At 42.8% G+C, this 10529-nt stretch overlaps 1 protein-coding gene across 1 annotated transcript in view; it reads left to right on the forward strand.

The window, feature by feature from the left end:
* Positions 1–8949: 8949 nt before the first annotated feature.
* Positions 8950–10529, forward strand: part of Fyttd1 (forty-two-three domain containing 1) — a gene marked incomplete at its 3' end in the record, with an annotated part of 26540 nt that continues 24960 nt past the window's right edge. The window contains exon 1 of the mRNA XM_031364606.1: positions 8950–9206. Within this exon, the coding sequence (XP_031220466.1) occupies positions 9101–9206 (106 nt within the window). The remainder of the gene's footprint in view (positions 9207–10529) is intronic.

Raw genomic sequence — 10529 nt, forward strand, 5'->3', positions numbered from 1 at the left:
ACCCCCACTTCCGGCTCCAAGAACTACAATTCCCAAAAAGCCTTTCGGAGACCATCCTTCTCCCGGCATGCACTGCCCTATCCAATCCCAGGCTCTCCTAACCTCCGTACACAGACGCCAGCAGTTTGCTAGGCGAGTTTGCCTGGGCAGGGAACCTTTATTGAAAGCTCCATGTACCGACAATCGGGAATTCGAGGGCGAACTCCTGTAACACTATACTCAGGAAATCAGACTCTGTCGGAGGATAAGATAGACAATAAAGCTGATATAATCCTAATTCGATTAACTTCATTCACTTCAGTCCATTCCTGATTTAACACTTCTTGGTGTTGGGAGACTCCCAAGCATTTACACCAAGAGATCACAAACTGAACCAGAAAAGAGCAGTAGAAGGGCACAAGGAAGACTTTGAGGGAAGGTCTCTGGCAAGAGTGATGTCAGGGTACAGGTTACTGCTTTCTTTTAAAAAATATTCTTAAAGTATATTTGTGTGCCTGAGTGTATGTGTGTGCATCATGTGCTTGTAGGTGCCCCTGAAGGCACTGGAACAGGGATCCTCTGCAATAACAGATAGTTCTCAACCCTTGAGCCAATTCTCCACTCTGTTTTGGTATTGTAGCGCAGGATGGCCTCGAATTCAAGATCCTCTGCCTCAAAAGTGCTGAGATTATAAGCATACACCACCAAAGCCGGGCACAGCAGTTTCTAGGATAAGAGTTTAACAAGGAGGGGAGGAGAGGCAGAAAGATGGACAAAACAGCTCTGACAGGTATTAAAAAAAAAAAGCTGTTTTGGAAACTGCTGCTTCTTAGTAATCAAAACTGAGAGAGAGCAAGATGGTTCAGTAAGTAAAGAAGCTTGCTACCAAGCCTAACTACCAGAGTTCAAGTCCTAGACCTGCATGGTGGAAGGAGAGAACCAACTCCTGAGAGTTATTTTCTTCCCATGAATGTGCATGTATGGTCATACACACACACACACACACACACACACACACACACACACACACACTGAATGTGTATACATGCACACAGTGAATGTGTATACACTATCTATCTATCTATCTATCTATCTATCTATCTATCTATCTATCTATCTACCTACCTACCTACCTACCTACCTACCTACCTACCTACCTATCTATCTATCTATCTAGCTTTTTAAAGAAGGACACAATGATGTGGACATTTTGCAAGCAAGACCAGGTTATGAAATGACATGTTAAGGAGTTGGGAGTTGGGATCTTAGCCATAAAACAGTGAGCTTTATCAAGGATGTACAAATGAGAGGATATGGCAAATGTGCTTACAATGCTAAGTTTGACAATGTGGAAATGGTTGGGTATCTCATTAGAAGAAGGGGGAAGTAGATAGAGATTGGTGATCCCTACAATGAGTTTGTGCATGATAGCTAAGAGTAAGACAGGTCAGCTGCGAGCAAGGAGAGAATGGCAGAAATTCTGAGCTGGACTGTTTCAGCCTTTTTCCAGGAAGGGAGTCTCACCTTAGCTGTAACTGCATGTTTTCAAATGAACACTGGGACTTTTGGTTGCCAGCTAATATAGTATTGTTTTGTTGCCCCCCCACCCCCCCAAAAAAACTAAGCTCTAACCAGCCCCTAAAGGTATAATTAACTACATTTCTAAATTCTGGCAGACTATTGTTCAGACCAAGGAAAGCTTGACTCTAGGCTGAAGGTGGCCCCGTGGTTGCTAATTTGCAAGCCCAGGCCTAATCTAGAGCAAGGACTGGAAGAACAAGGTTGATTACAACAGTATGAAGAAGGCAAGAGAATCAGCAGTATTTTGTGAAGGGCTGGATATGGCATTTGAGAGGGAGGAAGAGGGCAAGAATAACTCCATTAAAACTAATGAATGTTAAAAATAACTTGGAAGCTAAGGGTTTTCTATCTGGGCTGGGGCTGTAGCTGTAGCTCCAGTTTGGGAGCTCTAGGTTCAATCAACAGCACCAGGTAAAGGGGACACAGTGGTGCATATCTGAACCTCTGAACTGGAGAGGCAGAGGGTCAGAAGCTCAAGCTCATCCTTGACTTCATGTTGAGTTCAAGGCTGGCCTGGGCTACGTATGAGACAGTGTCAAAAAGCAAACAAACAAAAACTAGTTTCATTCAATAAAAGACAAAGTCCAAGTCGGGTGTGGTATCAGATGATATAATTCTGTTGGTCAAGGAGATGAAGCAGAAGGGTTTTGAGCTTAGCTACACAGAGAGTAAGATCTTGTCTCCAAAAAGAAAAGAAAAGAAAAACATTTACAAGACATTTCAAATTAAATACAGTAACATACTCTAAAAAGATGAAGCTGGGCAGTGGTGGTGCACGTCTTTAATCCCAGCACTCAGGAGGCTGAGGCAGATGGATCTCTATGAGTTCCAGGCCAGCTTGTTCTATAAAGAGAGTTACAGGACAGCCAGAGCTACACAGAGAAACCCTGTCACAACAAAACAAAACAAACAACAAAGGATGATACAAAATGGCTATATACATTTATCTAAGAAATGCAATATCCAGGGCTGGACGGATGGTTCAGAGGTTAAGAGCACATACCAGAGGACATGAGTTTGGTTCCTAGCACCCATGTCAGATGACTCACAACTCCCTGCAACTCCAGCTCCAACATGTCTAACACCATCTTCTGGCCTTTGTAGGAACCACATTTACACACAGAGACACACATGTAGGTACACATAATTGAAAATAAAAATACATTTTATTGAGCATCAAAAAGACAAAAATAAAGGGGCTGGAGAGATGGATTAGTGGTTAAAGAGCACTAACTCTTTAACTTCCAGAGGTGTGGGGTTCAATTCCCAGCAATCACATAGCAGTTCACAACTTTCTGTAACTCCAGTTCCAGGGAATCTAACACCTATACACAGACACATGCAGGCAAAACACCAATGTACATAAAAGAAAAAGAAAAAACAAAAAGGAAATTAAAATCTATCTACCATGTTAATAAAATTTTGAAATAACCATTTGATTATCTCACTTGATACAGCAAAAGGCATTAAATAGAGTTCAACATTCATAATTAAAATCCAACAAACCAAGAACAGATGGGAACTTCCTCATCCTAATAAAGAACATCTTTTAAAATTGTGATAATTAATAAAAAGCATTAAAACAATCTGTCTTGCTTAAGGGATAAAAACAGAATGCTTAGGACAGTGAGATGACTTAGCAAATAAAGATGCTTGCTAGCAAGCCTGACCTAGGTTTGATCTCTGGGACCTCCGTGGAGGAAAGAGAGAACCAGCTACTGCAAGTTACTCTCTGACCTCCACAAAACACATTAAAATACATAAAAAAATAAGTTTAGAAAGAAAGAAGGGAAGGAAAGAAGAAAGAGAAATGGCCCCCCAAAAATCAAAATGTTTTCCCTCTGGGGTTGAGAACAAGGTAAAGATGTTGCCCTACTAATTAAAGCATGACCCTAGAGCCCTGGAGCAGTATGGACAACAAGTAAAAAACATATAGATTTGAAACAATTATACTAAGTGAAGCCATCCAGTTTTTTTTTAAATGCTGTCTGAGCCCATTCAATATAAAAAGCTAAAAATCTGCATACTTATCAACAGTGGAAGAAAACATATTAGTGCCCTTTAGGCAGTAGGTGAGGGGAAACAATCACAAAAGAGCACAAGACAATTTTTACCAGACACTGATACATGTATTATTCAGGATATGGTGGTATTGTCACAGGTTATCCGTTCTGTATACCTATATAAACTGTATACTTTAAATGAACATCTTTTATTGGCTATCAATTATATCTCAATAAAGTTGAGGGGAAAAGGAAACCTAAGGTACATTAAACAAAATGTAGTAAAGGGGTTAAGTGTAAGAAAGTTGTGAGGATTGTGCCTGAGGTATATAGTAAGACCCTGTCCCAAAGGGGTGGGGAATCAAAGCTCAGTTGGCAAAGTGGCAGCATAAAAGAGGCCCTGAGAAAAGCCAAGTTCTATCTTCAGTGCTTGCCTAAAGAGCCAAGTGAGTTCAGGATCCCAGGGGAGAGCCTGTGTTCCAAGTAGGAAGAAGGGGGCATGGGAATGCTACAGACAGACATGGTGTACCCATGTATGAGACTCTCAGATTAATAAAAATATAAAACCAAGTTGGACAGCTCATGAGGAAGTAGAGCAGAGGCTGATCTCTGGCCTCTACACACCTGTGTACATACATGAAAGTTATAAATTGTAGAACTCTAAGTTGCCAAAAACATAGCATTTGCTCTTTAAGCTGAGAAAAAATAAGAGATACAATTTCCATATTGTTTACTGCTGATCCTCTGAGCCTAGTACAATGTCTGGCACTCAATTCCTACCCATACATGTGTGTGCACACAAGCACACCACACCACATATAATATATAATTTTAAATACTACATCAGAAACAAATAGTAAAACTTGCCGTTTACATGCAACATGTGACATATCATGTCCTTGCTTATCTGGAATCCATATTAATTGGCCCTCAATTTCCTCTGATCATACTAGATGCTGTCTTATCTATGCAGTATAAAATCAAGCCTCTACAAAGGGTGGCTGCTTGAATTCTATTTCTTTTGATTTAGATGAGGATTCTGAACTGCTCCAAGGCAGGCAAAGGTATGTGCTCCACCCAGCACAGTGCCTCATTCATGTAGGTGCTCAGAAAGTACCTTTCACTCTGCAAGTTATGTAAAGTTATGAGGCACTGGATCCGTACTGTTTGTTGCTTATCCCCGAGAGCCTATTACTACACCTGCTGCACAGTGAATATATGATTAACTGAAGAGCTATTGCTCGTGCACCTAGAAAATGCAGAGTCAGCCTTTAACTCTAGCCTTTGTACATGACTGATCAACATCTCAGTCAGTTGTGAGTGGTTCTTATGTGCCTGAATGTGTGTGTGTGTGTGTGTGTGTGTGTGTGTGTGTGTGTGTGTACGGACAGGAAAGTCACAGAGGCAGGATCAATGAGGCAGCTGGTTACATCCACAGTCAGGAAGCGGAAAGATGAAAAGACAAGCTACTAGAGTGGTGCTGCCCACATGTAGTGTGAGCCTTCTACCTCAGGTAACTCAGCCTAGAAACTTCCTCATAACCATGCTTGAAGGGATGTCTCCTAGGAGATTCTAGATCCTGTTAAGTTGAAAATTAATATTAACTCTTACACAGCCAGAGCTGAGACATTACTAATATAGGTATTGTAGTCGTAACTTTGTATTCCTTTCTTTTAATATAAATCCACTTAAGTCCTGACTATGATCCTGGAATTTCAATTTATTAATATGATATGAAAGAGGGATAATTGAGATTCATGGACTTTAACCATTTACCTCTAGTGACAGAGCTTCTGGGAATCAAATTCAGGTCTGTAACTCCAAAGTCAATTTATAGATCAGTTTGACTATACCATCTAATTGATTTAGATTGATTACTTCTAAGACTGGTCTTTATAGTAATGTTTGTACTGAGACCACAGCTCTGATCACGACTTCATATTTAAACTTTAATTGATGCACAAGTACAAAGTCAGATTTCTTCACAAAAATACTAGAGATTATTGATGAGTTATGGAACATATGCAAAAACTGGTGCCCTCATATGTTGTTGATGGCAATTGATTGTGAAAACCATTATCTGCCAGTTCCTTACGAAGTTAAAATGCTGTCATATGATCCAGCAATCCATATCCAGTGTGTTTCTAAGAAGTGAGGACTTATGTCTACACCAAACTCATATATGTAATGTCATAGTATACTACTTATAACAACCAAAAAGTGAAAACAACCAACTGTCTATCAACTGACAAAGAAAATACTACATCCACGCAATGGAATACTATTCAAGTATTAACTGGAGTGAGGGTTGGATTTATTGTTAAAATATGAGCAATACTAGAAAACCTAGATACAAAAGATCATATACTGTATGATCCTGTTTGTATGAAATGTCCAAAATGAGCAATCTATAGAGACAGAAAGTAATGCTTGCTATGTTTGCTTTGCTTTGTGTGTGACCTATATACTGACATAGTATTACCACAATGCTTTACTCTTGTATCTTTTGAAATCTGAGAGAGTCTCTGAATCTCTTAGACCTTAGTCCTTTGGAAACTTGAAATTCCAAATAAAACAAGAAGGAATGCTTGATGAGATACCAAGGGACATTCTATAAAAAGATTTGGAATCAGGCTTCAGTTTTGAGAAAAGATGGGGACAAAAGGTAGTACTTACTATGTTGGTGCAAAAGTTTTTATACATTGGAATACTTATTTGTTTTATACATACCTAAAATTAAAAAAAAAACAAAATTCCAAAATTTAAACACACCTGCTTTGTTATATCAAATGTATACTTTCAAAATCAAAATACTTTAACTTTTTCATATAGATTAGAAATAGGATGGGCTGGTAAGATGGCTCAGTGGGTAAAGGTGCTTGCTGCCAAGCCTAACAATAAGAGTGTGATCTCTACATGGTAGAAAGAGAGAATGGACTCCCACAAGTTGTCCTCTGATTCCACACATGCCATGTTACATGTGCTCACATATAACACACACACACACACACACACACACACACACACATGGACATACAATAAACAAATAATAAATGTAAACAAATTTTCCGGGCTGGGTATGGTAATGCACACTTGGCACTAAGAAGGCATAGGTGGGCAGATTTTTGTGAATAAGAGATCAGCCTGATTGCACAGGGAGCTCCAGACCAGTCAGGGCTGCATATGAGACCCTCCTGTTAAGAAAAAAAAAGAACCAATCTACAATTCTTCTCTGTAGTTTACTCCTACAAATGAGCAGAGAGTGCAGAAGTTATTTATAACTAATGGCAGAGGGCTAATGCTGGGAGAAATGTCTTGTGCTCAGAAGATCTCAGAAATGTAAAGATAGGGTTTCTGGCCTCAAACTCAGAGATCTGCCTGCCTCTGACTGCGGAGTGCTGAAATTAAAGTCATGCACCACCACCACCCAACTTAGGATTGTAAAGAATCTTAGGATAACCTATGCAGACTAAGGCCTATCGCATTTCATAAGGTAACATAACAAATGGCTGAAGGAAATGATAAATGTACTACTCAATAAATCCAGGAAGCTTAGAAGCGTTTTTGTTTGGTTATTTGGTTTTGGTTTCGTTGTTTTGAGGCACAGTCTCATAGTGGAGCTCTGGCTGCTCTGGAATTCTCAGAGATCCACCTGCCTCTGCCTTCTAAGTGCTAAGACCAAAGGTGTGCTCTACCATGCCTGACCTCATCTTCATTCTTCTTTACAATCTAGCTTCCCCAGTTACTAGCAGTTCAAGGGGTTGGGGTTGGAGAGTAACAAATTCAAGGGCCTTATAGCAAGAGCATCAGCTATTCTACTTGACACGCCAGATTTTATTGTTGAATCTTGTTGAATTCAAACTTTTCACCATTAGTTTCTTGTACGCCTTCATAGGTGTGTGCTATGTTAACTGACTATATATAGTTATAGTTTTGCCATTGGAAAGAAAACTAATTTGACTTTTGTTATTGTTTTGAGACAGGTAATCTTTACATAGCCCTGACTGTCCTGGAACTATGATCTGGCTGGCTTACAGCTTACAGAAATTCACTGGTCTTTGCCTCCTGAGTATTGCAATTAAAGGCACTGGAAACCACATCTGGCCCAACTTGACTTTTGAGAATAAGTCTCAAAGTCTCAACAGAAAATTATACATTTCCTCAAGATAGGACTACTATGATTTGTCAAACACCCCCAAAACGTCATGCTTTTGGGTGTAATCACAACTTAGAATGGCTTTTTCTTTTAACCATATTGTAAGAAGCATTAGTATGTTTTAAGATAGATCAATAACTGTCACAATCTTTACTAAAAAAGGTAGATATGACATAACCAAGTTTCAGTTGGTAAAAGTTAGAAAATATTTATTAATAGATGCAACTGTACATGCTAAGAAGTATTTTAAATTATGGAAGCTCCAAGCAAAAAATAGTAAAATGTGTCACAGCTGTTGAATTTGCAAACTACATGGATTGTGACATTACTAAAATAAATATAGGATAGTGTGGTTTCAGATTCCTTGGGTCGCCACAAAGTTCGCTCAGGTCTCGCTACTCAAGAAATTTTAGGAAGTGAAGAAAATAGTGGCAGAGATTTCTACACGAACAGAACATTTGACGCTTTTTTTTTCCTTAGATGAAAATGTCTGAGATGGTTTTGAGCTGTTATGTGGGGGACGGAATAACAGGCATGCTTCCAAGCAAGTGCGTAGTAGGAGAATAAAGTAAAAAAAAAGGAGGGGGATGGGGGTTATAACATTTTGTAAAGGGGAAACGAATTATTAAGCAGGAATGGAAACATTAAGTTTTTCTATAAAGACGATTAAGAAAATATATATATATATATATATTTCTCTCTCAACTCAATTGAGTAATAGAAAAACGCAGCCAAATAAGAAGTACTTACCCTCTCAAGGGAAGATGAGGTCTTACTAAGGTAGCTAGTACCGTGCCAACTGTTTATAGAGTGCCAATTGAAACATGGTGCAGATACATGAACATTTACTTTTATTGTTAAGGTGACTCAAGAACTGTCACTGCAGCCTCGGCTATCAGACCTGGCAACTCAGGGACATGAGAGCTGGGACCCATCGCTGCAATCTATGCTCGCAGGGGTCTGTCCAGCCTCGCTAGGCTGCACTGCAGAGGGGCGTGCCGGGCCTTTCTGCCGCCAGATGGGCCGGAACAGCTCGGCCTTGCTGAGCTAGTTTTTCAGACTCGGTTTCGGAGGCGCTGCCAATGGTGTGGACAGTCGAGGCGATAGGACAGCGGCTCTTCCCGGCGCCCTAGGCGGAGGCTCCAGGATGGCGCGCCGCACCGGCAAGGGCCGCTAGGCGCCAGTTTCGCGTGGGCCGCTCTGGCCCGCAGTTCGTCTCGGTAGTCTCCCTCCCCGCCCGGGGCCCGGGGTGGGAGGGCGAGGACGCCGCCAGCGCGCGTGCGCGCTCCGCGTTGCAGCTAGTCTGCGTGCGTGAGTGGGAGGCGGCGGGCCTGCGACTCCGGCCTTCCCGGCTGACTGCTCCGACGCCGCAACCCCAGTCATGAACCGGTTTGGCACCCGGTTGGTGGGAGCCACGGCGACCCCGCCGCCGCCGCCGCCGAAAGCACGAAGCAATGAGAACCTCGACAAAATCGATATGTCCCTGGGTGAGGGGCCGGGGTGGCCGCGTCGTGGTGGGGGAGGGGGCGGGAGTCACGGTGGGGGAAGGGGCGGTTGGCCGCGGTTGCCTGTCGGGTTTCGTCGCGCGTGGGCGGAACCGGCGGAAACCCCCGAGGTGGGACGGGAGCGACCCCGGCATGTCCCCTCCCTGGGGTAGGGAAGGGTCGTGACAAGGACTGGCCGGGCCGAGCGGTCCGCAGGTTCGGTGGGTGCTGTCTTCTTCCCCCGCGGGACGGGGTCTCTTGGGCCATCCGGCCTGGCGTGTGCTCACCCACCCCGGGCCTTTTCCTTCTAAAGGGTCTTAGAACCAGGCTGGGACTGCAACTGACTAAAGCCAGCAGCTGCGAGAATAGCTCGTCTGGTGTGACTGCCCTGAAGTGCGCTGGGCACCGGCGATTTCCAACCGGCGACCCCCTGGGAACGCCAGGGGACCAGGATGCGGTCCCAGAACGGCCGCTTGGAGGGGTCGTTAAGCGTGAACCGTATTACTGTGTTTGATTAGGTGTTTTACAGAAGCGTGTTCCCTAGCCCGGTTTCAAAGTTAGCCAGCTGGGGGTGGGGAGGGAGAGATGTACGCAGATTGATAAAAATGTCAGGTAGAACATGGGGTTCCAGTATACATAAAAAAAAGGATGCCGTGGTCTGCTGTTGATTATGTAAGAAAGGCGTGAGGATTGTTTTTTTATTTTCGAAAAAAAATTAATTCAGATCCGACAGTATGAAGGCTTCTGTTTGGTTTGGCTTAGCAGATCGAAAAGTAATTCTATTTTTGTGGAGTCAAGTTATGGTACTGGATAAGATCTATGCTCTCTTGGTTTTTTCACTTTCCGGGTCATTTCTCAACACACCCACCCCTCTTTGACATTTTAAAATACCTGAATATTGAACTTGTGTTTCCTTTCGAATGGAAGGATATCCTGGGCCTCAGAAGCCCAGAGACCATACAGCTCGGAGGGGAGAAGGTGCCTCAGTGGAAGGGCATCCTGAGATACGGGTGCCCAGGAACCACACAACTCTGAAAGGAAGCCTTTGCAGCTCCCAGGGGAGGGTATTCCCAGCTGAGCTGAGGAGCTCAGGAGTCGCAGCCCTACTCCACTTTGCTTCTTCTCTTCATTGGTGCTTATTAGTCACACCAGGCAGCAACTCTCATAAAAGAGATTTATTAGAGGATCCAGAGAGAGGAGGGACGAATCCAGGGATGGCTGCCCTTTGCTCCCACTATAGGACAGCAGGGAATTGGTCAAAAGGCAAGGGTTTATATAGGGTTTCTTGGGGGTGGGGGTGGGGGGACGGACAGAGATTTCCAGAAT

The sequence above is a fragment of the Mastomys coucha genome, unplaced genomic scaffold (assembly GCF_008632895.1).
Source record: "Mastomys coucha isolate ucsf_1 unplaced genomic scaffold, UCSF_Mcou_1 pScaffold12, whole genome shotgun sequence".
In the NCBI taxonomy this organism is placed as follows: Eukaryota; Metazoa; Chordata; class Mammalia; order Rodentia; family Muridae; genus Mastomys; species Mastomys coucha.